A 27,284-nucleotide genomic window follows, 5' to 3' on the forward strand; every position below is an offset into this window, starting at 1 on the left:
CTCTCTCTCTTTCTCTCTGTTCGTTATGCGGCGATTCGCACGCTTTGTGGCGGCACTTCCGTTTTGCTGGGTCTGAGTCGGCCGTACGCCAGAGTTTTCGCTTCTCTCCGTGCCGACGGCCAGCCACGGCCCTTCCTAATCGTCAACGACCGATTACACGCGAGAGATTGTCTAAAGCTACTCTTTCGAAGTACGAAGTCCCGCGCGTGTGCGGGATGTCGGCGCCCTAGCGCGACGTCGGCGCGAGGCAACGGCGAGGCGATGACGATTCGCAGGAGCTGTCGCCCTCCTTTCTTTCTCTCTTTTGCCTCTCTATTTCAAATGAAAATTCGTGAGAAAGCGAGTAAACACGTTGGAATAGAAACTGCGCGGGCACAGATCGGACCTGTAGCTGGCGCTCGGTGGTGCTCGCGGGTTCGCTGGTGTCAGATACGGTCTGAATAGTTAGGGTTTGCTGTTGTCGTTGCTCAGGGACAACGGGTCGGCGAGTTTCTGTTGCTGCTGTTGCTGTTGCTGCTGCTGCTGGCTGATTTCGCTGACAGCGCCGCCGCTCATCAGTTTCGCGTTGTTGTTCTCCGTGTTGGATACCTTCGTGTAGTCACGCTTGCGCAGCATGTTCTCGGTCTTGACGATCGTGATGTCCGGATTGTTCTCGAGCACGGACGTCGCGGCCTTCGGCACCGCCGTCGGCACCTCGATGTAGCCGCCACCTTCGCGCTTGATCGGCGTGGTTGTCGTCAGCGTCGCCGCGGTCGCGGCGTTCGCGTTGATCTTCTGCAGGATGTCGTTCACCGACTCGCTGTTCTCCGTCGGCTCGTTGTTGCCGTCGATGGTGCCGGGCGCCGGCCCGTCGCTGGTTAAGAATACCCTGTCCGAACCCTGCAACGTCGCCAGGTACGTCGCCAGTGTATGGACGGTCACGTTGAGGATTTCGGCGGCGCGAAACAACGTTATCTCCTTCCTCCGCAGCTTCGCCAGCACTTCGGCAGGGCCCGGCTCAGACCAAAAATCCCGCACTCTACAAGTATAAATTCCTCGCCAATTCTTGGTGAAAATCGCGTCCCCCGCTCGATGCCGACTCGGTTTTTCAACTTATAACTTATACATTTCTTCGCCCGCGCGCTTCTAATGCTTTAGATTTACCGAGTATTTACGATCGTCGCGCGTGTCCGTTACCTGTACGGGTGTTTAAGGCAACCGTAACTGTCGCGATATCTGCCATAGAGGGTGCCGTAAGAGACGCCGAGTATCTCAGCGGCAGTCTTCATCTCCAGTTCTTTGCTCTTGATCGCGTCCATGACGCGTCGTGTGAACGGCTCCTCCCAGAACTCCTGCCTGCGACCCGTCGTCAGATAATCGTTCATCTTTATCACGTCTCGGAATTGCTCGGGGATCGACGGATTTGTGGCGTTGGAGTTTGACGGGGTGCTAGGCGCTGCAATCAGAGTATTACACAGTTGCGTTAAAACAAAGTGCGCTCGCTCACTCTCTCTCTCGTGTCCCCGCGGCGATGCGCACTCATATATCGAGCAACGAGAGAGGCGGCGCATCGCAGTCGGGCGAGAGAGAGAGAGAGAGAGAGAGAGAGAGAGAGAGAGAGAGAGAGAGAGAGAGAGAGAGAGAGAGAGAGAACACATTGTGAATCTACCGCTAAGGTGTACCTTTCTTTTCCTGATCAGATGTACTGTCATCCTTTGACATATAGGACAGCTGCAAAAGAAAAGCACGAAAGGCATCGTCAAACATTGCGAAGAATAGATGCGATTTTTTTGCGCAAAAATGTCTCTATTCGTGCCGATGACTGAACAAGTGCGAGAGAGAGAGAGAGAGAGAGGGGGGGGGGAGGGAGGGAGGGAGGGAGGGAGAGAAAGAAAGGAGAAAGTAGAGCGAAACTTCTCTCCTAATAAGAGTCGCAGAATGAATGATTTAATTACGCACGTACGTGCAAGTAGAGAGGATGCGATGGGAATGTATCTAAACGAACGGGCCTTACCACAGGCAGTGGCGTTTCGTTATTCTCGTTCATCATCACGTCGTCGTCCCAACTCTCATGGTCGCCGCCCTCGCTCATCATTTCCTCCTGGGAAAAGGTTCGACGTGACACATTAGAGTCGCGCGTGGTTAGTCCGTATGTGTAATACCCGCCGCGAGTCTGACAAAATTTCCGAATATCTACATTCACGACATGGGTCAGCGCGTGTGTGCTTCTTACAGTACTTGATTCGCGCGCAAGACTCGGTGCCGTCGCAGCGGCTGGAAGAAGCGAGCTCGAGACTGCGTCCCGCTTCCCGCTTCCTCGCCAATTTTATCGCGGACAAGTTGCGGAGGGATCTTCAGTTTCTTCGGACACTCGAGAAATTGGAACGTTAATTTTCCTTTTTATTCCCGAAATTGGAGAGATTGAGAAATTTTTTACTACCTTCTTACGACTGAAAGAAGTAGATTTTTCGTTTTCAAGATCGAAAGAACTGCGAAAGCAGCTGCCGTCCAAAGTGCACTCGCGACGATAAATCGCGACGAATAAAACGACGCGCATGGCGGCGCTCGCAACATTCCAAGCATCAGTCGCCGATCGAGCGAAATGAGCTGCAACACGAGGTGCCGCAGTCGCACCGAGCCTTACGCGTATGCACGAGCCATATGGCCCATACATAATGATAAGAAAAACAGAGAGAGAGAGAGAGAGAGAGAGAGAGAGAGAGAGAGAGAGAGAGAGAGAGAGAGAGAAAGAAAGAGATTCGAATTGCCTTGCGTACATTTCCGGTGATGCACGTGATCTTCGGTGTAAATACGTCGTGAGCCGAGGGTGGATCGTCCAGAGGCGGGCGACCTCTGCGTCTCTGCTTGGGGGGTGGCGGCTCATCGGCGTCACCTTCCCTCAGAACCGTCTCCACCCCCGGGGTCGCGGCACCGGGACTGTGGCCGGTGTTGTTGAGGTCGTTTTGCGCGGAATCGCTGCGCCAGCTGACCTCGGCGAGACCCTTGATGTGTAAATCCTCGGCGGTTTTCAGCAATGACGACAGCCTCGTCTGCGAAACGTAATCACTCGTCTCTAACGCGCTCCTCCTTCGTACTCGCGATCAACAGCGTGTCATTATTGTAATTATTATCCTTATCCTCCCCCCTCAGCGCGATACGTGAGAATAAGCGCGTCCTTTACCCGTCGGACATTGGCTCGTCTTGCCGAGGATGTCTTCGTTTACGGATAACGGCGGGGTCGTAACCGCGCCGTGTGTGCGCATATGAATTGCGCACCGAGAGCGTAATGGAAAAACGTTAAAACGATAATTACGGACGTCTGGCATTAATATTAACGGCATTAATAAAAAGCGCGTCAGTGGGGAGGGGGGGAAAGAGGGGGAGAGAGAGAGAGGGGGGGCGGGAAGATAAAAGAACGAGCGCTTCCTCCTCGACGAGCGGGAGAGACTGCGAGGTTGAAGCGGACGGAAGTGAGCCGGTGAGCGAGTTTTTCATTTGGAAACCGATTCTCCCTCTAATCGTATTCATCCACCGTGACTACGCTCCGCGAGTACGTCGAATTCATGAGGTTCTTTTGGAATATTTTATCATGCGGGATAACATCGCGCGCGCGGCAACGAGTCGAGACGAAGCCGAGCCGAGAGCGCGTTTATTCGACGATTTTTCAACATTCCCCGGCCGGTCATCGGACGACTGCGGAGGATTGTTATTAACCACCGCCGCCTTCACGATGGCAATTGTGTGCAAACGTCGCGAGGGGAGACGACGCGCAGCCCCTATTCTTCTCCTCTTTCTCATCTTTTGCGCCAAGTCTCAGCTGGCACACCTGTCTCTTTTCAAGTCCCGAAAGCGCACACCGGTTCTCCGGGGAAGAACAGGCCAATAAGAGAATGAGAGACGCAGCCCCGCGTCGTGTCGTGTCTCAGCGTCTTCCCGCGCTCGGACCCGCCGTGGATTTTTCCCCTCTCGACGCTCATCGTCGCTCTCGCTTCCTCCTGCGGGAACGCTTCCGCGTCTCCTCGGGTGAAAAAGGGAGCAGCACGGCGCGGAGAAACTCGCGCGACAAAACCGCATCGGGGAAACCGACGAGCGCGCGGCGTGCGGCCACGTATTACACCAGCGGCAACAACGGGGCCCCAATTATTATTTGCTAATTTTCACCGGCGCTGATGGCGAGCGTACTCGCTCGGCAGCGCGACCGAATGCTAAATAATATGGGAACTTTCTACAAACGGCGGCGCGCCGCGGCTTTCTATCGGCCACGGCCGGAATTGGAAAAATGCCTATGTGGGTCAGCGTCGCCGTCGCCGTCGCCGTCGCCGTCGCGAGCGCGGCGCGGGCGCGGGAATAATGTATTTCAGAAACCGCCGCTTTCGTTTCTCGCGCGGAAACGGCCGCGGCAAGAAAAGGGAGCGCGCGAGCGGGAGAAAAAAGCGCGCGCGTGACGCAAAGGTCTGAAATCCGAGGCCTGCATTGCGGCCCCTCCTTCCCCCCTCTCCCGCCCTTCGCTCGTGTCTAATCGATGCGCGATTTAGGAAACCGCGCGTCGCGATCTTTCCTGACAATAATCGCAAGGAATGCGACGTGCGCGCGTCGGAATTTTGCATCGATCGAAGCGCGCGTCTCGAGATATCGCGTGTGCGACTTCATGTCGCTCGCTCGGTCTCTCGGCGTAATTGATTAAATCCGACGTAATTAATCAGTTCAAGCAACAATCGCACGTCGTAATAGGACGAGACGACACGCGACTTTTCGCGCGTCTGCGTGGCATGCGATTTTCAGTCGCAGGAGCGATTTCGCGCGCCGCGACGGCAGATGAGAAAATCGCTCGTTGTTATCGTCGCAAAATCGCACGTCTCCACCGGCGTTCCACGATCGCGCTCGCCCACGACGCGAAAGAGCTTAAATCGCGGCCCCTCGACGTCCGCCGATCTGGGCCCCGGCGCGATTTTCACTCGGCGATTTTTCGCGCCCCTCCCCCCTCCCTCCCGCCTCCGGGCAGCTCGACACAAAACGTGCCGGAGAAAGCTCGCGAGCGCGATCCCAATCATGACTAGAAATCGGGAAGAATTCGCTGCCCCCTCTTCTACGGGAAAGAGAGCCGCGAGGAAACTGCGAGAGCCGGCAGACGAAGCTGCCAGAGACGCGGAACACGGACGTCGTCTTCGCGAATTTTGCAGGAGATTTGCCCCGGATAAGTGAGCCCGCCGAAATTAACGCGACGCCGTTTCGAGCCGAGCGCGCACGCGCGCACCGCGCCGAGAAGAAGTATAAATTCGATACCGCGCGAAGACCGCGAAAGGATACGAGGATCTCGAGAAGACCCGCGGAAACTTGGAAATCAAGAAGGCATCGAGTTATCATGATATTATTGCAATCCGCCGGAGTAACGGACGGGACAAAATACTCGAGATATCTCGTGAGAATCTCGGAAAAGCGCATTTTCCTCGAACGTACTTCGGGTAATCTTAAAGAGGAAGAAAGAGAAAGGAAAGGAGGGGGGCAGGGGGAGAGTAACAGAGAGAAGAAAAGGTAAAATCGAGAGTACACGAAAATATAATAATACCGCGAGAACAAAATGCTGCGGAGCTTGCTCTATATGTGTGTTTCGTTTTATATAATTAATAAAGCCAGCTGCGAGGAGCAGAGCGTAGCGGCATAAATATAAAGCGCTTGTGAGGATTATCTGCGGCTGTGGCTGTATTACTGCATTCGCCGAGCGAGCAGGGGAGAGCGACAGAGAGAGAGAGAGAGAGAGAGAGAGAGAGAGAGAGAGAGAGAGAGGGCGCGCGCGCGAGATAGAGAGAGCTTCCTTTAAATCCGCAGCGAAAAAGTCTCAAGGATCGCGGGGAAAACAATTAGCGAAATGCAAGAATTCGCGTGGATGCCAACTTGTCGTTCCGTACGGCTGATAAGTGATATACAGCGCGCCGCTTGGCCGCGTCGAAACTGTGAATAACGTATCTGTGTCGGTACTCTGCCGGAACTGATACTTCCACCGCGAGGTACAATGCCTCGTATCAAGCGTTTCAGCGGGGCTCGCATAAAATTCCCATCTCGAATTAAGTGCGTTCGATGAGAAATTTAGATTTCTCCCCGATTGTCCGTTCGCAAAATGGGATCTCCCCCCCCCCCTTGGAGAGTCTCGAATCACGGAGATGGTCTATTCTAAATTCCGTTATAAAAGACGCGCGATTGCAACGCGCGCGCGCGCGCGCACACAACGGTATCTTCTTCATCGATATCCCGGACTCAAACGCTATTGCGCTTTCTTATTTTTTGTTGATTTTCCCGACTGCGTGGAGATTTACCGCGACAAGTCGATATTCCCGACACGTAGCCGCGCGGCAGCAGCCGCTTGTCACAACACGTCCCGGTGTATTCGAAGCCGCGCGCGCGCGCGCCGCTCGTAGTCGCCGTCGCCGTCGTCATCGCGCGCGAGTGAGAGATGTTGACTTTTTGTAAGATAATAGGCCCCGTAAAGTTATCTCGTTTTAAACCATAGCCGTCAGAGCCGCGCGCGCACGCGCGACTGTTATCCAGGTGAAATTGTTGTTATTGGAAAAATGCTGAGATAGCCGAGGGGAATTGTCCCGGGGTTTTACTGCTTAACTTTATTTCACGGCGACGTAATAAAACGCCCGCCGCAAATGGCAACGTTAATGAGCACGGGAGTGAAAATATATCCTAAGATATACACACACACACACACACACACACACCTAAACGGCAGAGACTCGAGCGCTCGCCTCGAGAATATTTAATACGCTCGCGGCACCGCGGACGCGCGATACGCGTCCTGGTTTTGCGTTTCGCGTCTTTTTACCGTCTTAAAATCCCTCTCGTCATTTTCTATTTCCGCGAGAGTGTTTGCCTGATCTAGTCCGAGATATAATTGCCGTCGTTGCGGCGCGACGGCGTCTCCTCTTCGCGCTTTCATACTCATTAAATGTGGTAACTTGAGAAATGGTATCTTTTCAAATTACTGTAACTGCACGAAAAGATACGGCCTAAGAGATAATGAACGCTGATAATGCCGAACCGCGTGAAAAATGATACACTCAATGGAGCGAGATATATCCTCGACGCGAGGGGCTCCGTCGATTATTCATTCTTGAAAATTTCACACTTGGACGTCGTGAAATTGTCGCGACAATCGAATACGCGCCTTTTTCCTTAATCCGAGCGAGCATCCGCGAGTTGAAATTTTTATTCTACACTCTTGACCCCGCCGATACTCCACACACTACTTACGCCAATTTAATTTTTAATTTTAATTTAATATTCTGAAGGAAGTATCAATTTTATCCGTCATCTATTCCGACTCTATCTAATTATTAATTAATTCGACCTTGTCGAGAGATCTGAGAACTTACAAGTGGCAAATTGTGTACAAAACTTTAGTTTCTATATAAATTAAATCTCCATTGGTCTTCTGGAATTTATTGGAATCTACGGCTAAGGTCGAAAATGGAGCAAAATTCCGACTCGAGATTAGGGCAAATTTCAGCTTCCGCATTTCTCCTCCGAGCAATTTTCCAGCTATTTGCAGAGATTGATATCTCGTGTGATTTTTACTCTCTCCTAGAGCTCTCTGTCAAGGAACCGAAAGAAAATGTATACATTTCCTTCACGGGCGACACCAAATAATCTCTCAATTCAATTAGGACCACGATGATATACCGAGGATGAATCTCGCGCGACGGACGTGCGATTTCTCTTTCCTCCTCCTTGAAAGTTGACTTCGTGCAAGGATGAAAACTGCGTTTTTTTTTTTTTTAATATACGCGTCATGCGAAGCACGTTGAGATTAACGCGGCCACGAGGAAATTCCTCGCGGGCGGACCGCACGCGGAATCGCCAACGACGCCAGGCAGCCGGGCAGAGAGAGTACTTTTTGCAGAGGAAAAAACGGACACTCACGTGATCAATGTTGATCTCTCCCTTGTACATGAACTCCACCAGCACCTTGATGTCTGAGAATTTGACGTCACGCATGATGACGATGGGGTCCTTCTCCTCGTACTGCGATAGAATCGTGTCGAAGTATGTGCTGCACGCCGACAGTACAACCTGCGAACATGCGAGTCGACGATGCGATCGTTAATTAGCTGCCGAGCGATTTTATCTGCGGCACCGCGAAAGAGGTCCGCCATGTAAATATCAGCGCGACTTAAATTCCACATAAGTTACGCGCGAACGGCGATACGTGCGTGCGAGACGTCGCACGCACATACACACACACACACAGAGAAACGGCAAACGTGCCGCAAAATCGATCGCACATGCGTTGAGGTGCTGCTTTAACCTTCCGAGGACCGGAGTGGCTCCTGTAGGAGCCACTAAAAAACTCGAAAACTCTACGCGACATGATGGTTACATATATAAAGGATGTCCCAAAATTCACGCAAGAAGTAATTTTGTATAATATAAAACACAGGTTTATAATTAGAAATTGTAAATTTTTTTATTGATTCATAAAGTATACAGTATAGGGTTATGTGTGGAATAACATATCGGGTAAACGGCCACAGCGAAGAGAGTTCGTTGAACGGATTATGGAGCAACAACAAGTGGATACTGATTTTTCGAACAAAATCATCTTCAGCGATGAGGCTCATTTTCATTTTGATGGCTTGGTTAATCGACAAAATTGTCGCATTTGGGGCTCAGAAAATCCACGAGTGATCGTTGAGAAACAAACGCATCCACAACGTGTCACTGTTTCGTGCGGATTTTGGGCTGGAGGCATCATTGGATCATTCTTCTTCGAAAATGCGGCTGGTCAGGCAATAACAGTTAATGGTGCTCGCTATCGCGATAATCCAGTTTTTTGTGCCTAAATTGCAAGATATGAATGTGGACGACATGTGGTTTTAACAAGACGGTGCCACATGCCATACAGCCCGAGAAACAATTCAATTACTGCATGAGTCATTTCCTGGTCGTGTAATTTCCCGTTTTGGTGATCAGATCAGGCCGCTCAGATCATACGATTTAACGCCGTTGGACTTTTTTCTTTGGGGTTTCTTGAAGTCTAAGGTTTATGCCAGCAAGCTCACGATCACCCACGCCTTGAAGGAGGAAATTGAGCGCTGCATCAACGAAATTCAGCCACATTTATGCAAAACGGTCATGGAAAATTTCAACAAAAGAATGCATATGTGCCAGCAAAGCCGTGAAGGCCATTTACCCGATATGCTATTCCATACATAACCCTATACTGTATACTTTATGAATCAATAAAAAATTTACAATTTTTAATTATAAGCCTGTGTTTTCTATCAAAATTACTTCTTGCGTGAGTTTTGGGATACCCTTTATATATGGGGTATTCTCTGTCAAACCTGACACTCCCTTTAACCAAAAATTGAAGCAACAAAAAAACTGTATACTCGGGCTCATTTTGAACCTATGGATGTGTACTTTCATTTAAACCGTGGCCTTTTCAGAAAAGCAATATAACGGCTTCCAATATGGCGGCTTGAAGTCGGAAAAATTAATAGGAAATTTATTATTACCTGATATCTTTCATATCAGGTAAAATTCATGAAATAAAATGGTTTCTGAGAGTTTTCGAGGATGCGCTCTTTCCAAATCAATGATTGGATTTTTCATTTAACCTCTTATAAGGGTTCGTTGGTGAGAAAAAAATATCCCAGAGCTATCTGAGTATATTCTTCCACAAACTGACCATGCATCAGCATTTCGTCCCCTAGAAGGGTTAGAAATAAGGATTGAGGAGGTGAATTTTCAAGGATTTCGTACACGTAATGCCATTCGTTGGTAGAGAGAAAATATTTCAAAGCTATTAAAATGTATTCTTCGAGAAGCCGATGTTCCTTCAGCAAGTTGCTTTCTAAGAGGGTTGAAAATAAGAGTTGGCGCGGATTTGTACAGATTTTTGTGCTCTTAATGCGATTCGTTGGAATGAACAGAATATTTCTGAGCTTCATGAAAAGATTTCGAAAGGAGCCGATGTTTCTTCAGCATTTTATCCTCTGAGAAGGAGGAAATTAGGGGTTGGGGGTGTGACTACTGGTTGGTTTTGTGCAATCGATATACGAAATCCTTGAAAATTCACCTCAATCTTTATTTCTAAACCTTCTAGGGGACGAAATACTGATGCATGATCGGTTTGTGGAAGAATATACTCAGACAGCTTTGGGATATGTTTTTCTCACCAACGAATGGCATTGAGCGCACGAATACTTGGAAAATTAACACTCAACCCTTATTTTTAATCCTTACAAGAGGTCAAATGAAAAATCCAATAATTGATTTGGAAAGAGCATCCTCGAAAACTCTCAGAAACCATTTTATTTCATGAATTTTACCTGATATGAAAGATATAATCAGATCAGATAATAATAAATTTCCTATTAATTTTTCCAACTTCAAGCCGCCATATTGGAAGCCGTTTTATTGCTTTTCTGAAAAAGCCACGGTTTAAATGAAAGCACACATCCATAGCTTCCAAATGAACCCGGGTACATCGTTTTTTTATTGCTTCAATTTTTGGACAAAGGGAGTGTCAGATTTGACAGAGAATGTCCCATATATATATAAATTTTCCGCGAAAAAAGTTGCAAATTTTAAAGGAAAAATGCCGGTTCTCTAAAGGCTAATCGAAAACAGGAGCCCTTCGTCGGAGGGCGAAACGTTCCCTCGCGCCGAACCGAAGGAGGATTACTCGCTCGTGCGACGCGATTCATCGGATAAAGTCTCTCTCACAGGATGCAGATGAGACTCCCAATGAGAGTCCCGGCGAGACCGGCCGGTTCAATCGCTAAGCCGACGGCCAAATGCGCGCGAAATACAAATACCGAGACAACATCGTTGAGCGCGGCCGGGAAGTCATCAGGCCGCACCTCGTGGTGCCCGCACCGACTCCTCCCCCCGCCTCAATTGGCGGCGTTAATTAACCGGGTCGGCCGCGTCACGGCGGATCGCGGCCGATTTGTCGAATTTCTAATTAACGGCTCCGCCGAAACATTTAACGTCGTCGTCTAACGAGCGCGGAATTGAGCGCGACGGCCGTTTTCCCCGGTTAGCCGCAAATGTCACTTGGCCTGGCCGGCGCGACGTTACGCAACACGATCCAATTTATCCGCTTCGGCAAGTAAGGACACACACGCTCGTCGCTCGGCCGATCCGCGCGACGTGGTGCGCGTCGATCATTATTAATTACCGGCGGCATGGAATTGTCCGGGAAGTCGCATTGACGCGCGTAACGAGCGCGCACGACGACTAGCGTAATGTACGACGACGGATCGGCCGGCCGGGCGCGATGCGCCGGATAAAATATGAATTCCTGCCTCCCTCTCTCCCTCTCTCTCTCTCTCTCTCTCTCTTTCTCTGTGGCCGCGCGGCAGAGGGGATTTTCCGCGGGGCTACCACACTCCGCGGACATTCGGTTGCGGCAGCTCTCTCGACGTAAATATCTGGCATGAAAGTCAATGAGGCTCTCCTCGCGCTCGTTTAAGGATTTTCATTTTCGCGACGGAGCGTCGCTTATAACTCTTTCGCGCCGGTCTCTGCCTCCGATGGAAATTTATACAGCACTATGCTGCGTGTGTGCGCGCGCCTGTGTGTGTGTGTGTGTGTGTCGCGAAATTAACGTAGCACAACGCTACTTTCGAAATTACGGCTGACAATCATATATGCGTGCGTGAGCGCAAAAGTTCTGATGGCTCTCTAATAGACGTGTCGTCGTAACTGATGCAGTTTTACGGCAACGTTCCAGACGAATTTTCGCTGGTGTGTTTTATACCGTTTCGAAGAGGTCGCATTCTCAGCTGTCGCTTGAAACGGAAACTGCTCAATCTAGCAGTCTCGCGGTAAAATCGAAAATGAATATTGATAAAGAATCCATTTGCGTGTACTTACGGTGTATGAGTTTCGGGGGGAGGGGAAGCAGGGACTTTGCGGACACGAAGAACATGAGGAACATTTGCGACGTGTTTCGAGAAGGAGAGAGAGAGAGAGAGAGAGAGAGAGAGAGAGCTTGATTTTGAGAGCTCGAACACCAGCCACGCGCTCAGGTCGGCCTTCTGACGACGCGCGATCTGGTGCATGCTAATCCACGAAATTCAACACAGCAGGTTGCCGAGAGACCAAATGCTGTCTGATCGATCGCGTTTCGGTGTTTGAAGAAACTCGGGCGCAGCTGGACGAATGTCCGGCTGCCGCGTAAACTCTGTGTGTCGTCGGTAACTCTGGTCATAATAATGCATAATAATAACGCATATATATAATTGCATCCGTGAGACCCGTGAGGGCCTCGGAAGCTTCGAGACGAAGACCGGAGCCGAAAAAGGAGTTTCCGTTCGCGTTCTCGCCAATTTCCGTTCGTGCCTCGCGACCGGCTGTGGTCATTGGATTTTATTTAGCGGGCCGACGCGCAGTGGCGCGACACAGCCTTCGATTAATTGCGCCTCCTTTGTATGCTAATTGGCCGTTGTCGCGCATATCGGCGTGTAAAGCGGAACACACCAGTAGCTATAAATTGGCACCGAGATCCTGCGCGCGCGCGCGACGCCGCGGGAATTTCCGGGGTCGCGGAAGCTTCTTCCGGTGCTCGGTGCTAATGACGTGCGCGCCGTAGTTTACAGAGGAAAAGTACGACCGGGCGACAATCGTCGGGTCAAAGAGCGACTCCACGATCGCGCCGGCGCCGGGGAGAATTTTTTTGTGTGTACGCATGTGTGCACAACGCATAATGATATAACGTACAATTTTGCTTTGGCATTCGGCGCGATCGAGACATCACGCTGTCTCGAGTGAGAACGAGAAAACGAAGGATACTTCCCTCCGAATTTCCTCCCCTCGACCACGACCGTCCATCTCAATTTCGTTTCTTCCCCCCTCCCCCTTTCCCCGCCGGTGCGTTTCTCTGCTTGTCTCACTGCCGCGGCGACTATCAGTCTTCGTTTAGGCTGTAAGCTTCGTTGCCGCGTAAAGGGAATTCTCTTCGTGTTCTTCTACTTCGGCTTTTGTAACGCGCTTTTTCCAGCTTGATAATGATCTCGAGATAAAAGTGGCAACTGTGAATTGAAGATCCTCCATTTGGCGGTGCTTTCCGTTTTCCTTTTTGCACAGGGATGGCGCCGCGATTTCTCCCGGTACTCTCCCGGACTCGCGTGGGGAGGGCGCACACGCGCCGCGGGAGGAGAGGATGCGTTTGATTTTCCTTCCTCTTTTATTCACCGCGTGCGTTCCTTCGTTAATCCATCCGTCGCGCCTCGCTCCTTTTTCCCGATTTTCTTGTGTCCTCCGTCGCAGAGAAATGACGAGGGGGCCGCGAACGACGAGTGTCTGACTCGGCCCCGCCCAGTCAATAGCCTGAATATTTAATGTTAGAAGTTCCGTATTGATTTTCGCGATTTTTACGTCTCCGCAAATAAGGCCGTAAAGACCGTCGCGGCGGGAACGGCGGAGAGAGAGTGGGAGGGGAGGCGGAGAGAGAAAGAGAGTGAGTGAGTGAGGGACGGAGGGGGGGATCGAGACGGCGAGAAAAAGAGAGAGAGAGAGAGAGAGACGCGTTACTTTTCAGTGCCAGCTATATAACGCTTTTTATTATGCCGGGGCGCTTTTATGGGGAAATACTGCGATGAAAAAAGAGGAAGACGTCGAGACGAGCGGGGGAGGAAGGAAAGGGCAGAAGAAGAAAGAAATTGCACTGCCCGGGTTTCATATCGAGTCATTACGATCCTCGGGCACTTTCACCCCCCCTCCCCTCCACTCCCTCGCCCTGCCATCACCGACTCCCTCTCGTGCTCTCTTTCTCTCTCTCTCTCTCTCTCTCTCTCTCCCCCCCTCTCTCTCCCACCACCACCCACGACGACGTCTTCTGACATTAAACTTTTTATCGTGCATAACGGCGCTTCGTCTTTCGTCGCGAATAAAAAAAAATATATAAATGGGAGGACCATCACAGAGGGAGAGAGAGAGAGAGAGAGAGAGAGAGAGAGAGAGAGAGAGAAAAAGAGGAGAGGGAGAAAGAGGGAACGACCCTGCCAAGGAAAAGGGGTGCTTCGTCAAATTTGTCGATCTCCCTCGCCCGTCTACCCTTGTCCGTCGTCTCCTGCTCACCCTCGCCGTCCCTTCCCTCCCCCCCCTCTCGTCTCAGGCTCCCTGCCGACGGCTTTTTTACAGCAAACGCGAAAGCATGACAGGCGCGATCGATCTTCAAGACGCTTTACGATGCCGCCGACGAAACGCGGCATATCAACGGAAATTTACATTCATAATTGTGCGCAATAAATATTTATTTGGCCGGACATTATTCCAGTTATTTATATGAATCGATATAAAAGCGTTTTTCGCGACGCGATGGCGCGGGACGAGGGGGAGGAAGGACGGAGGGAGAGCGTAATGACGAGCACCGCTCGCGGCGCAATATCGAGCCGGAATATTTCTGAAAAATCGCGCGCCTCCGAGATTTATATTGCCGAATAATTTTCAATTTTCGCGTTGAGGATTTCGGCGCGCAGATATCCTCCGCGCGCGCAACGATGACTCGGCGACGACTCGCGGCGGCCGGTTGGTATTACCGCGGCGAGATTCGAGACGACCTCCTCCGTCTCTCACGAACCGGCTGAATCGATCGTCGTGAATCGGCAAATGAAAAACTCGGCAAGTCCTCGGCGCTCGTGAGATAAGCGCAACGTGTCGCGTTATCGCGGCGGGAAATTCCGCCCGTTCCGAGCTGAGATGTTGATAGCGAGACAGACCGGCATCGGTAAGTGCATCGACGCTCTGTAAAAGAATCGATTTTTAAAAATAGCATAAGCTGGTGGAGCAAAAAAAATTGATACCGATGAAACAGCCGACGCTCATATATAATTTGTCATTATGAAATATAATGTGCGCGCGCGTGTGTGTGTGTGTGTGTGTTGTCAGCGGCGTCAGAAAAAGTAGTCTGGGTATTGAGGCGATACTAACTAAGAAACGATGTAATCTTCGACCAAAACAAGTCCAAGAGGTTACTTTTCACGCAGTAAACACGTAATAAGAATGAGGTCGTTTCAGACGATACAGACAGGCGATATTACGAATCCGCTGAATACGCGGTGCGCGTCGTATCTACTTTTAAATTCCCGCAAGTCCAACATCGCAATATCATCGCCGATACTCGATAGTATCGACAACGTCAGGGCCGCGGCTAAAAGCTCGCGCGCTCTCGATCGCCTACGAAGAGCCATAACTCATAACGTCTATAACGATCCCGGAGACATTTCGCTCGCGCACTCGGCGAAGTTCGTTATAAAAACGAGATTACTGGCCCCCGCCGCTTGCAGTTACGTAATTCGATCGATAGTTTAGGCGTTTCCCGTTTCTGGCGAACGACAGTGCGCGAGAGGAAGGAAGAGAGAACACGACGAGAGAAAGAAGGAGAAGAGCGGGGGGAGAGAGAGAAAGAGAGAGAGAGAGAGGGGGGAGGGGGTGGAGAAAAAAACGGGGGAGACGGCGGGAGAGGAGGAGGAGAGCGGAAAGGGGACGGAAGAAAAAGGGAAACCTTTTTTGTGTCTGACGCGCGCGAGGGACCGAGACAAGAAACTTAACGAAACCCGCTTTTTTTAAGGCACCGATCCTTTCCAGAGCTCGTCCCGGCTTTGTAAAAATCATCTCGCACGCGCACGCGCGCGATTGTCCGGCCGCGATGAGTGTCACAGCGTGCAGATTGCCTCGCTGTGTCAAATCGCTCGTACAGACTGAACCTCCTGAAGACGACTTATCTTCGGCGAGGAGTGCCGAGAGAGCTGGTGCGATTCGGCGGCGATGCCGAATCGTTATCAGCGGGTGAAAGTGAGCGGGCGGCTTTTCGGGAATTAAGCTTCACGCTGAGGCGCGCGCGAGGGCTCGTGATAAAACCTTATTCTCGCGCGAGTTGAGTTTCAAGCGGACCTCGCTTTAATAGAATTTCACCTTAACGCTTAGTTATGGAGGTAATTAATGTTGGAAGTCGGAGAGGGAACTTGCCAAGAAAGGCGGCGTTCTGTCAGATTTTTACCGGGAAAAGGATCGACCCGAAGTTTGCAGGGAAAATCGTAAAGGTAAAAAGCGGCTCGGTGGCTCTCTTTCTTCGATATTCCATCCAGTGTGATACGTTGCATTGCATACATGTGACACGAGATATATTACGGCACGTTTTTGCGAAGGGGAATTTAACAGCGCCGATGTTGCACGCGGTCCTGAGATTTTTGCACTAATGGTCGCCCTGAAATTTGTTACCGGGAGCAGAGCTGCTCCAGCGTCGATGACGAAGCTGCAGCAGGCCCGAAGGCGATCTAGAGGACGCGACGGAACGACCGGTACGAGAACAAGATCTTCGCGATGCGATAATGGAAATGATTCAGAAAGAAACTGGAGAAAAAGATCACGTGCTGATAAATCTGACCGCACAGGAGGGGGTGGAAAAACTACGGCCTTATATAATTTTATAAATAATGCATACGCGCGATTTACATTTCACAGGTTGTTATCTTATTTCAGAGGTCGGTATCTTTCTTGCGAAGCTCATGCGTATTACGTCAAGGCGCGATGAAAAAAAAAAGAAAAAAGGAAACCGAAGCTAAACTCGAGGAAAACCCAATGTGTCATCGTGGCGAAGCCGCGACTCTTCTGATCGATTCCCCGGCATGCGGATAAGAGACGGAACTTGCCGAGTAATCGGATATTCGTCGCTACGAGAGATTCTCGCATGGCGGAACGAGCCAATGATCTGTCTCGGTGGTCGGTCGGTCGGTCGAGGAAGAAGGAATATCTTCGCCGAACGACGAAGCGTCTCGACGCCAACAGCGACTCGCTGCAAACGTGATCCCACGATCTTGTTATCGCCGAGACCGCTTGATTGATTTCCCCGCCGCACGTCGATTCGTATAAAACGCTCTAATCATCGTCCGCGATTTACAAGATACCGAGGCTCCGTACGAGCCGTACGCTCGTACCCTTCAGGAAACGAAAGTCACGAGAAAAGCTATTTCGATCGAATAAGCATTCAAACGCGATACGTGCCCGTAATTTCAGATTCGAAATCCGTCCTTCCGCGGAATCACGAGTGGGCTAAGGGCGAGAGGGAGCGAGCGAGCAAGCGAGCGAGAGAGAGAGAGAGAGAGAGGGGGGGAGAGGGTAAGGAGGGTGGAAACGGTAAGAGACATATGATCGCCGGCGGATGACTGCACTTCCGCATGCATGAAATTACAAATCGATACGCCGGTAACTCGTTCGAAGGAATTTCGGCAAGCTGCGAAATTGCGGCGGAAAGCTGTTAGACGGGAATTTCGTACTTCGATTTCCGCGGGATTACGTAATAACGTTTGTATCGCGATGTATTTTTATCCGAGACTTCCAAGACATGAAACGAGTTTTCGTGCGCCGCGTCGCCGAGGGCCGATTCCGTCGGTTATACGCGCCGGTCTCGGCAAACACTACCACCATCGTCATCGCTACCATCAACCAGCACTATGACTCATCCCCCTCGTTTCTGGTTTTTGGTTTGCGTCCGGACACACATCACGTAACAGCTGTCGGCGCGGTCGGACGAGAGGCGATTCGAAAAATTTCCAAGAAGGAGCGAGCCCTACGCCATGCCGTAGTACGAAGGCCAACTTTCAGTCGCCAGGCCGGGGACTGATATTTTGAAATTTTCGAGCTATTGTCAATATAAGGAGCGGCCAGATGAAATAACAGGGAGGGAAAAGCGCGAAGGCTGTGGGGTCGCTTGAAAACCAGAACCACGAAGGAGCGAGAGAGAGAGAGAGAGAGAGAGAGAGAGAGAGAGAGAGAGAGAGGAGAGAGAGGAGAGAGAAAATATTCTTTGTACGCTGGTGCGTGTGAATAGAGGACGTTGCAGCATGTATGAGGACATAAACGAGACTTCACCCGGCGGACCTGCTCCATAGAGGGCACCATAGAAGGCTCCATAGAAGGCAAAACGGTTCCATCGACCGAAAAGGTCGTGGCCACCGTTTTTTGGGACTCGCGAGACATCATCTCCACCGACTATTTGGAGAAAAGGAGGACAATCACGAGGCAGTGCTATGCTGATTTGTTGGGCCGATTCGACGCATGGTCGAATTACGCTGCGAATTGCTGCCTCATCTCCACCCTATTCTCCACCAGATTTCGCCCCCAGATGCGATTTCTTTTTGTCTCCGAACGTGAAAAAATGGCTTGGCGGCAAGCGGTTCACGTCAAACGTGAGGAAGTAATCGCCGAAACAGACCGCCTATTTTGCGGAGTTCGACGAGTCATATTTTTTGGACAGCTTAAAAAAGTTGGAATATCGCTGGACTGAGTGTATCGAGCTGATATAAAAATGAAAAAAAAAAAAAAAAAAAACAGAAAAATGCGTTTCCTCGCCTAACACACCTTGTATGTGCATCTCCGCTTCTTCACGCCGCGACGAATCGTCCTTCAGACGTGTCCCTGTCGCGTCACCCTTCTCGCCCATTCTCGCGCGATTAGTATCTTTTTTCTCTCTTTTCTTTTCATGCGCGCGCGCTCCAGCGCCGATTAGAAATTGCTCACAACTGAACCGGCCCCGCCGCCGTTCTCGGGCGCTTTAAATCTCAAGCCGGGATAAATCTCACCGCGTTGCACATTCGTATCCGCGCATTCGTGGGCGCGATGACGCAAGAAAGTTTCTTATCTCACGCGTAAGTCACGCGCGAGTTTTCTAATAATGCACGCGGATCTCGCTGTTTTGCCGCGCGTCACGCCCGAGGAGTTTAACGAGCAAGAAAACGCGCCTGGGTCTTGTACACTGGCTGTTTGGATGTATATGTGTGTATGTGTGTGTGTGTGTGTGTGGGTGGATGTTGGTGTGCGCTGAGAACGAACAAACCCCGAAGTACACGTAAATGCCGCCGCCGTGTGTGTACCGTTCACGCTGTGGGCGTCTACGCGCTCGCTCGCATTCTCTAATTCCTTTTTCTGCTTCTTTCTTCTTTTTCCTTTGCATTTTCGATCCCGAGCGCAATTTTGCATCGGTATCTTATCGCGCTCGGCGTAGAAACGGCACACTCGGCCCGGCGGAGACGCCTCACCGTCGATAAGTTGATCATTGCCGGGCCGAGTCGTTTCTTGACAATCGTCGATTAATGCAGAAAGCGCAAATGTGTGCGAAGAAAAAGTGACACTTGGAGGAGCTTGACGTTTCGTGCGCGTCAGCAAAGAAGGCTAATAGCATTTTAATAGCGTCGCTGTTATGTAAATATAATGAAAATTTGTAATTTCTATCATGTACATAATGAAAATTGAATGCGAATTATGTCCATAATGAAAATCCTGAATTTCCATTACCGACGCGATGAGAATTGAATTTCTATTGTGTAGATAATGAAAATTGTATGCCTATTACGTGTCCGTGATAAAAAGTCAGGATGTTCATTATGTGCATAATGAAAATTGAATTGTTATTATGCCCATAGTGAAATTCGGAATTTCCATTGTGTGCATAATGAAAATTCGGAATTTCCATTATGTACATAATGAAAACGCAATTTATATTATGTCGATAATGAGAAAACTCGCAATTTCCATTATGTAGATTATGAATATTGTATTACTATTATGTCAAGCTGACAAAATGTCACTTTTTCGTCGAGCACGTCCCCGCTTTCCGGACGGATCGAATCATGAGGGTCGCGCGCAGCTGCGAACGACGCGGCTAGTAATCCTTTTCAGTAACTATCGATAATAAGACGCGAGACTGATTGTACAGCGGGAGATAACAATCGATACCATCGTTCGACTTTCGAAATAAAGCAGAAAAAAACAGAACAAAAGGAAGAGAGAGAGAGAGAGAGAGAGAGAGAGAGAGAGAGAGAGAGAGAGAGAAAGATCCAGAGAGTCAATTTATTTAAACGCGGGGGGGGGGGAGTTTCGAGAGGTCCCTCTCGAATCCACTACAAGGATCTCGAAGGACGGATAATATGAAAATTCTGTCCTCTCGCTCTCTTCCCACCCCTCTCCCATTTCTATTCATTGGCAGTTTCTTTCGATTTGTACGAGAGTGCGGATCCTTCTCGGATTCCTCACGTCGTTCAGCGATGCCCCCGCAATCCTCTCTTTCCTTCTCTCGCGGTTCCGTCTATCTCGGCGTTATGCCCTTTGTCGCGTGGAATATCAGCGAAGCGCGACACGATTCTCAGGCTAAATTTCGCGTCGGTCAGGTCGCGTGGAACAAAGCGCCGCGGCCCAAACGCGCACGTGTCGCGTAATGCAAATGAACGTTGATGCGAGCGAGGCAGCAAGTGGAACGTACACGCGAAACGACCGGGACGGCGGAATCTAATGAAAAATATTAAGCTCCGAGATACGAGTAAAACAAATTAATCTTCCACGCCACCGTCGGCCCGCGCGGCGTTGTGATGTGCATGTGCGTGTGCGTGTGTGTGTGTGTGTGTGTGTGCGCGAGTGGGTGGGTGGTTGGCTGGCTGGCTGGCTGGATGCACGCGCGTCTGTGTGTAGGAAGCGTGTGACTCAGTGTGGAATGGAAGCCCTCAAAGAGTAAAGGGGGATCTATGAGGGACGGAAGGGCGGCGAAGGGGGTGTATACTTTATCATCGGGAGGATAAAGACAGTCGAATAGACGAGGCAAGAGAGATCAAGAAAGGAGAGAGAAAGTGAGGGGAGGAAGAAGAAAAAGAGAAGGGAGAGGGGGAGGGGCGAGCGAGGGAGCGAGTGTGAGTCAGCGAACGCGCGAGAGAAGATGAACGTGTATGTGTGTGCGCGTGTGTGTGTGTGTACGCGTGTACGCGCGTGTGTACGCGCGCGAGAGAGACGGGGGAAACGGTCCGTACGAAAATATCGATTATACTTTTTTACGAGTTCATTCGCTCCGGCGAGTGTTAATTTCGCGAAACGGTCTCTCCTTCGCCACGCGTCGCTCGTAAAACCCCATCGGTACACGCGCGAGAGAGCTTCCTGCTCTTTCTTCCGTTCCGCAAACGCGAGCGAGAATTCGAACAGGTAATGCCGCCGGGGCCTCTGCTCGTCCTTTTTCCTCGAAAATTTTATTTCGCACTTTCCCCCTTTCTCCCTCCCCCCCCTCTCTCTCTCTCTCTCTCTCTCCTCTTGTCCTCCTCTTGTCTCTTTCTCGCGTGACGTTAATTATAATCCAGAGTTTTATTACTGTCGAAGAAGAGAGCATCAGACGCTGAAAACCTTTCTCTCTATCTCTCTCGGATGTAACTGTAGACGGCGGCGTTCTCATGCGAGGAGGACATGAGAAAACCGGTGTCTAGGATTACACCGGGGGAAAAATCGTTTCGATTCCCCACGGGCGCCGCGACAGAGGGGGAGGGGAGCGGAGAAGAGGGGGGAGAGAGCCACAAACGTGGGGTTTTAGACGCGACAATGTGGAGATCTCGCGAGTTGATTCCCAAGCGAGCGCGTCTTGAAATTCGAGAGCCCGCGAGAGAACATCAAATCGTATCATTACTTGTGCAATTAGAGAGAGAGAGAGAGAGAGAGAGAGAGAGAGAGAGGGAGGCATGTCGCGTTTTTAGAACGCAGGATGTCCGGGTTTAACGACCTTAGCACCTGGCAGCCCCTCTGTGTACGGCACATAATTACCCGCAACGCGCAGGGTAATACCCGGTGTGCATCTTGAGAACGAGACGAGGTGGATATCGTTACGCTCGAGAACGCCTGGAATCCCACTGTCGTTTTTCTCGCTCTCTTTTCACGCCGCGTGGACTCTCTCGATCGATATAGCGCGTACCGCGCGGTGCACATTAACACACATGTCGATCTAAAAAGGCAGCAAAGAGAGATGGGAAAAAGGAAGAAGGAAAGGGGAAGAATGTAACGACGTCCCGTCCCTCGCGTATGCCCAAAATATCGCTCGTCATCGGGCTCGTCAGCACCGCCACCAGCGAGGCGTGATCGTCGTCCTTTCGCGGCATATAAATTCGCGTTGACGTCAATCGACCATTGTCGACGCGATGAGCCACCACAGACCAGTAGAGAAAGGGTCGCCCCGGCGTCGTTCGCCTTGGGCGATGGTGGCGGCGCGTTGAACGTGTCAATGCGCGCGTTCGCGCGCATGTCGCGGTATGTCAACACGCACACGAATGTCTCCAATATTATCATTTAATTCTTCGTTATTGTTACTACTCATTTTATCGTCGCTGTTATCAACGTTATCGTTGCCCGACACCCCGCGCGTGCGGTATCATGACGTTAATATTAAGGGACGCGCGCGCGCGCGCGCGCACGAGCGTACGTCCGTTTTGGTAAAATATGAGTTGTTGGTTTTTCGCGGACGGTAATCAATTCGGTCTAGAATATTTCGAGCATGCTCTTTGACATCGTACTGTAATATTTTTAAGCCGGAATTAATTTCCATGTCTGACGCGGCGGTATGATCGCGGCTGAAAAATGTTCCCCCCAACACACACACACACACATATACACAATGCCATCATAAATAAATTAGTTCTTTTTCGTGGACGTTCGCTTTGCGCTTCAATTGAGCATTAAAAAGAGAGCAATTAAATTGTAATAAACTCGCGGTTAACGCAGGGCAAATAAAAGTTTACACCGGGGAAATTACATGTTATGCATTTGTATTATTTGGAAATTAAATGTTGCATATTTATACGAAGGATGATTATAAAATATCTAAATTTTTATGACGCCTCGAAGCACAGAACACGCGAAGGGCTCCCCTCTCCCCTCCTCTCTCTCTCTCTCTCTCTCTCTCTCTCTCTCTTTCTCTCACGATATTGTTCTTAAACACCAGCGGAATCTTATTCCACGTATGCGTTTTTCACGAAAAAATTCTCATCGTACACTTTTATATTTTATTAAACTAAGAAATTGAGCGTCGCGCGTACATCGCTCTCGCAGAGATTCTATAAACAAAATTTAAAAATAGTCGCTTAAAAAGGAAAAAACTTTCAACGCGATTTTGAAGCTGCTCGCTGCAGCACGCGCGTCCATAATGACCCGTTACAAGCGTTAATTGGATTAATTAACTATGGCGCACGTTTAATGACAAATCTGTTAGAGGATTCAAAACCCATTCTCTCTCTCTCTCTCTCTCTCTCTCTCTCTCTCTTTTTCTGTCCTCCTCCCTTCCTCGGCTGCCACTCTAACCCAATCAGTCTGGTTTTTGTCGCCTGTACTAAAAAAAAAATCCCGGAAAGCGTTATCGCGCTTACAGTCGTGAGGATGGGCGATTAACGAGACTAGTTGTCGGAAAAACGATATGTTACATAGTCCAAATGATAACTGGCAGTTTTACGCTCTCCTCTCTCAAACTAGAAAGCTACGCGTTCAGATAATGCTTTCTTTCTCTCTCTTTCTCTCCCTCCCTCTCCCTCCCTCCCTCCCTCCCTCCCTCCCTCCCTCGCTCTTCCCTCGCGCAATACGACAGTACATTTCGCAATTGCCTTTCGCAATCATAATTAATAACTGTGCGGTAGAACGAGATCAATTTGTAACTCGACGATTACCTCAGATTTGTATTATTTCCCCCGGAGAGATCGACACGAATCGGCGCGTCGCGCTATTACTGTTACTCGATGTAACAGGTTTTCTGATGCAAGCTGCTGTCTCCGTTCGATTCAATTGTCCTAATTTGAGAAATGTACGAAAGCGTTTCTCACCGACCGATAATGCCGTTCTCGCGAGACACCACGGTGTGAACCGCGCTAGGAGAACGTAGCAACCGTGTCGCTGCCGATCTCTCGCGGCGGCGGCGGCGCGCCGCCGATTCGTTGCCGATCAAGCATTCCGATGTAAATGAAGCGAGCTGCCCCGCTCGCACGCGCGCGATGCCTTTAAAATGTCACCGGGAGAGATTTATTCGTTTTCTGCGTCCCCGACACACACGCGGCATATTCCGAAACCCCGGCGGCGCAAGAGTGAAGGAAAATTAATTATTATTGCCGGATGTATCTCTCCCCGCGTGGCTGTTCCGTGCCCCGCGAACATCAGCGGATACTAACAGCGCTGCTATCACGGCGAGCGGATCGCAGCGGAAGACACGCGAGAGAGTCATCGCGCGAGCGAATATAGGATTTTCTTGTTCCCGCTTCTTTCCCGATTCGGGGCGTCGTTCGTGGCATCTCCCAAGTTCCGCGCCGCGCCGCGCGCTGTCTCTCTTTCTCTCTTGCGGGGCAATCGTACGGGATAAAAATTCTCCGCGAGCTCGGTCCAACGGGAGAGTTCAGGGTGCCAGCGATGAGCATCGCCGTATAAAGTATATATTTCTCTTGTTTCGAGAGATATCTAAGGAGTTTGTCCTCGCGACGAATCGAAAGGAGCGCGCGATGGACGAATCCTCTCTCTCTCTCTCTCTCTCTCTCTCTCTGTCTCTCTCTCTCTCCCCCTTCGAAAGTTCGACACTGCGAATTTTATGGCAAACTTTTTGCTCGCTTCGCAAAACAAGGCGAGCGCACTCGCGGTAGTATCGACGAGCTCGTGGCATCGGCCTTCTCTTCGGCGCGCAGATCAAGCGCGGAGAATTTCCTAAGCTCGGTGTAACGCAGAGATTGTAACATCTTTGGCGTTTTCATCATGTACGCTTTGGGCTTAATAATATATGTATTGGCTTAATAATATATGTACTGAATCTACGTATTATATATTTATTGAAATTATATGTTGTATTAATCAAAGAATCATGATTCAAATTTGATTGTTGCAATATTCCCTGCATTTAACATTTGTTCCCAATTCCAATAAACAATGTATGAATTATGTAATGTATTCAATCGCAGGTAGAATGTAATATGTACGACGAGCAAATGATTAATATGGGTAAATAAACTAACCTAACAAACTTTATGTTTTCGTAATCTCTTTTCTATTATTTTTTGATCAGGCGCCGGGTATTTCGATAGAATTTCCGACCGAAAAGGACATTCGAGACAACACTCGCGCATGATTTCTTGATAAAACACTTCTTTATGCTTCAATAAAATAGCGAGAATTAAAGTAGCCATTTATAGCTTGAAAGAACGATAGCCTCGCACCTGGAGACTCTCCATTGATCCTTCGCGAACGCTCGATGAAATTTGCAGGCTTAATGTAGAATCAATATTTCGACCGAGGGACTCGCTCGTCTGTGAATAAAAATATACTCGCCGGTAAAAACCGCACCACATCGCTAATAGACGTAACAAGTTTCTCTCTTGCTTCATCTCGTTACTTCCGTTTGAGCCGCGATGCGCGATAATAAAGCAATAAATACAAGCGGTGATACGGTAGCGATTACTAATTACTCATCCTCTCGTCTCGTTGAGACAAGCGCCAAGTACCGTCGAGTAATAACAATATTAATGCGCGTCTTTCACAGAGCAGGCAGAGCTGGCGAGAAGACCTGGAAAAAAATAAAAAGAAAAAAAATAAAAAAAAATAAAAAAGTTTTTCCTGCGTATTATCGTGGTCTCTCTCTCTCTCTCTCTCTCTCCCTTTCTTCTCTCTGTCTTTCTCTCTTTCACGGAATGTGCTTCCGCGCGCGCACAGGCATCAGGGTGCAGGTGGTGCTAGACGAGGAAACAGCTGTCCAACCCCCCCCCCTGCGTCCACCCTTCGTTCCCTTCGGCGGTTAGCGCGCTCAACTTCTGTCGCCTCGGATCTCTTTTGTTTTCGACCGCTCGCCGGCGTGCTTTTCGTCTGCCGCGCGAGCGACACCTTAGTAGCACACATCGATATCTTCACTCGGGCTCGATACTTGCGAGGCAAGGATTCACGCGCGCGCGCGCACGCCTAAATTCATCCTGCTTCGTCGGCAACGATTATGGATACATACACCGCGCGTGCAATTATCGCGACTCCTCCTTCCGCGGCCGCGTGTGATCGCGTTGTCGCCGTGAGCGCGGCAAAAGCCAGCCAGCCGGCCGGCTTTTGCCGGCGGCAAGAGGGAACGAGACGAGATACACCCACAAGCGCGAGTCACCGCTCCGCGCGCGCGGGTGAAAGAGGAACGAGGGAAGAAACGAAAAAGCCCGTGCGCGTTGTGCCGGCGGCGGCGGCATTCTAAATTTAGGAGGAAGTATTGATTTTACAATTTGGACCCCTCCCAAAGTAAAAAATAAACCAAGCCGAACGTACTCTACTTTGATAGAGTGCCTCTCCTCTGCGCGGCTCGTTTCGACGCACAGGTCGGAGAGAGAAAGAGGGAGACGCGAGGAGCGAAACAGAGGAACAGTCGACGGCGGCGGCGGCGGCGGCGGAGGAGGAGGAGGAGGAGGAGGAGGAGGAGGAAGAGGGCGAGGAGGAGAAAGAGCGGGTGGTGGAGGAGGGAGACGGCGAGGGGAAGAAAGAGGGTGCGAGAGCTGGCGGGTGCGGCAGGGGAAGGGGGTAATAAAGAGGAAGGGAGGCCGTGCTCGGCCGGAGCGGGCGGAGAGAAAAGAGAGTGGCGAAATGCCGTAGTTCCACCCCGGTAAGAAACAAAGAACAGAAAATTGATCGTTTGTTAAGTTTTATGTTCCTACGAGGCAGGCGGCGAAGCTCGCTCGCTCGCTCGCTCGCTCGCTCGTCCATCCGTCCGTCCGTCTCCTCTCTCGGCCTTCCTCCGCCACCTTCTCTACCTTCTCCTTTCGTTTCCCCTGCCGCGCCACGCTCCTTGTCTCCTTCGTATACCGCCGCCGTATCCCTCTCTCTCCTTCCCTCTTTCGCGCGACGTACAATAAGACGAATCGAGGAAATTCTGCGAGGCGCGCTATGGGAAAAGAAGCAGGAGGGCATGCAGAAAAACGCGAACAGGGACTGAAGAGACAGAAAGAGAGAGAGAGAGAGAGAGAGAGAAAAAGAGACGGAGAGCAAAGAATGAAGGGGGCCAGGAGCAGGCAGGGGAAAGGGGATGGAAAGGTAGGGGAGAAAGAGCGGCGAACGAGAGACACGTGTACGCGAAAAAAGAGCAAGAGTCTCGTCCGTGAAAACCGGACGGGATTGCATTCGTCGTCGTCGTTGTCGTCGTCGTCGTCGTCGTCGTCGTCTGCTACAGATCGCCCGGGTTTTTTGGCTGGGAATAGAATTCAATTATCAGGAGTCGGTCGTCTCCATCGAGCGGGTCGGACGGGAGGAAGAAGGGTGGCAGATGGGCGGGTGGTGGTGATGGTGATGGTGGTAGTGGTGGCGGTGGCGGTGGCGGTGGTGGTGGTGGTGGCAGCGACAGCAGCGGCGGCAGTGGTTGTGGCGGTTGGTGCCGCCCTTATTACGACTGACTCCTCAGATTTCCGGTCGCGTTTCACGCGATATGCACGCGTGTACGTAGCGCGAGAGAATACGCGTGTCACGCGTCATCACACGCATCAGCCACCTTCGATGAGCTCGCGCGC

General features: G+C 50.5%; 1 protein-coding gene across 9 annotated transcripts in view; it reads right to left on the reverse strand.

Moving 5' to 3' along the window:
- LOC105191929 (uncharacterized) overlaps nt 1-27,284 on the reverse strand; it is a 107,144-nt gene continuing 79,860 nt past the window's right edge. For 8 of the 9 annotated variants that reach the window (XM_025305769.1, XM_025305768.1, XM_025305767.1 and 5 more), the window contains 6 exons: nt 7,903-8,052; nt 2,757-3,029; nt 1,994-2,152; nt 1,662-1,710; nt 1,177-1,435; nt 1-1,018 (listed from right to left, as the gene is read on the reverse strand). In XM_025305769.1, coding sequence (XP_025161554.1) covers nt 445-1,018; nt 1,177-1,435; nt 1,662-1,710; nt 1,994-2,152; nt 2,757-3,029; nt 7,903-8,052 — 1,464 coding nt within the window. In that variant the 3' untranslated portion in view covers nt 1-444. The remainder of the gene's footprint in view (nt 1,019-1,176; nt 1,436-1,661; nt 1,711-1,993; nt 2,153-2,756; nt 3,030-7,902; nt 8,053-27,284) is intronic. The other variant, XM_011155715.3, reaches the window with a different exon arrangement.

Source organism: Harpegnathos saltator, unplaced genomic scaffold (genome assembly GCF_003227715.2).
Source record: "Harpegnathos saltator strain DR-91 unplaced genomic scaffold, Hsal_v8.6 scaffold71, whole genome shotgun sequence".
Classification (NCBI taxonomy): Eukaryota; Metazoa; Arthropoda; class Insecta; order Hymenoptera; family Formicidae; genus Harpegnathos; species Harpegnathos saltator.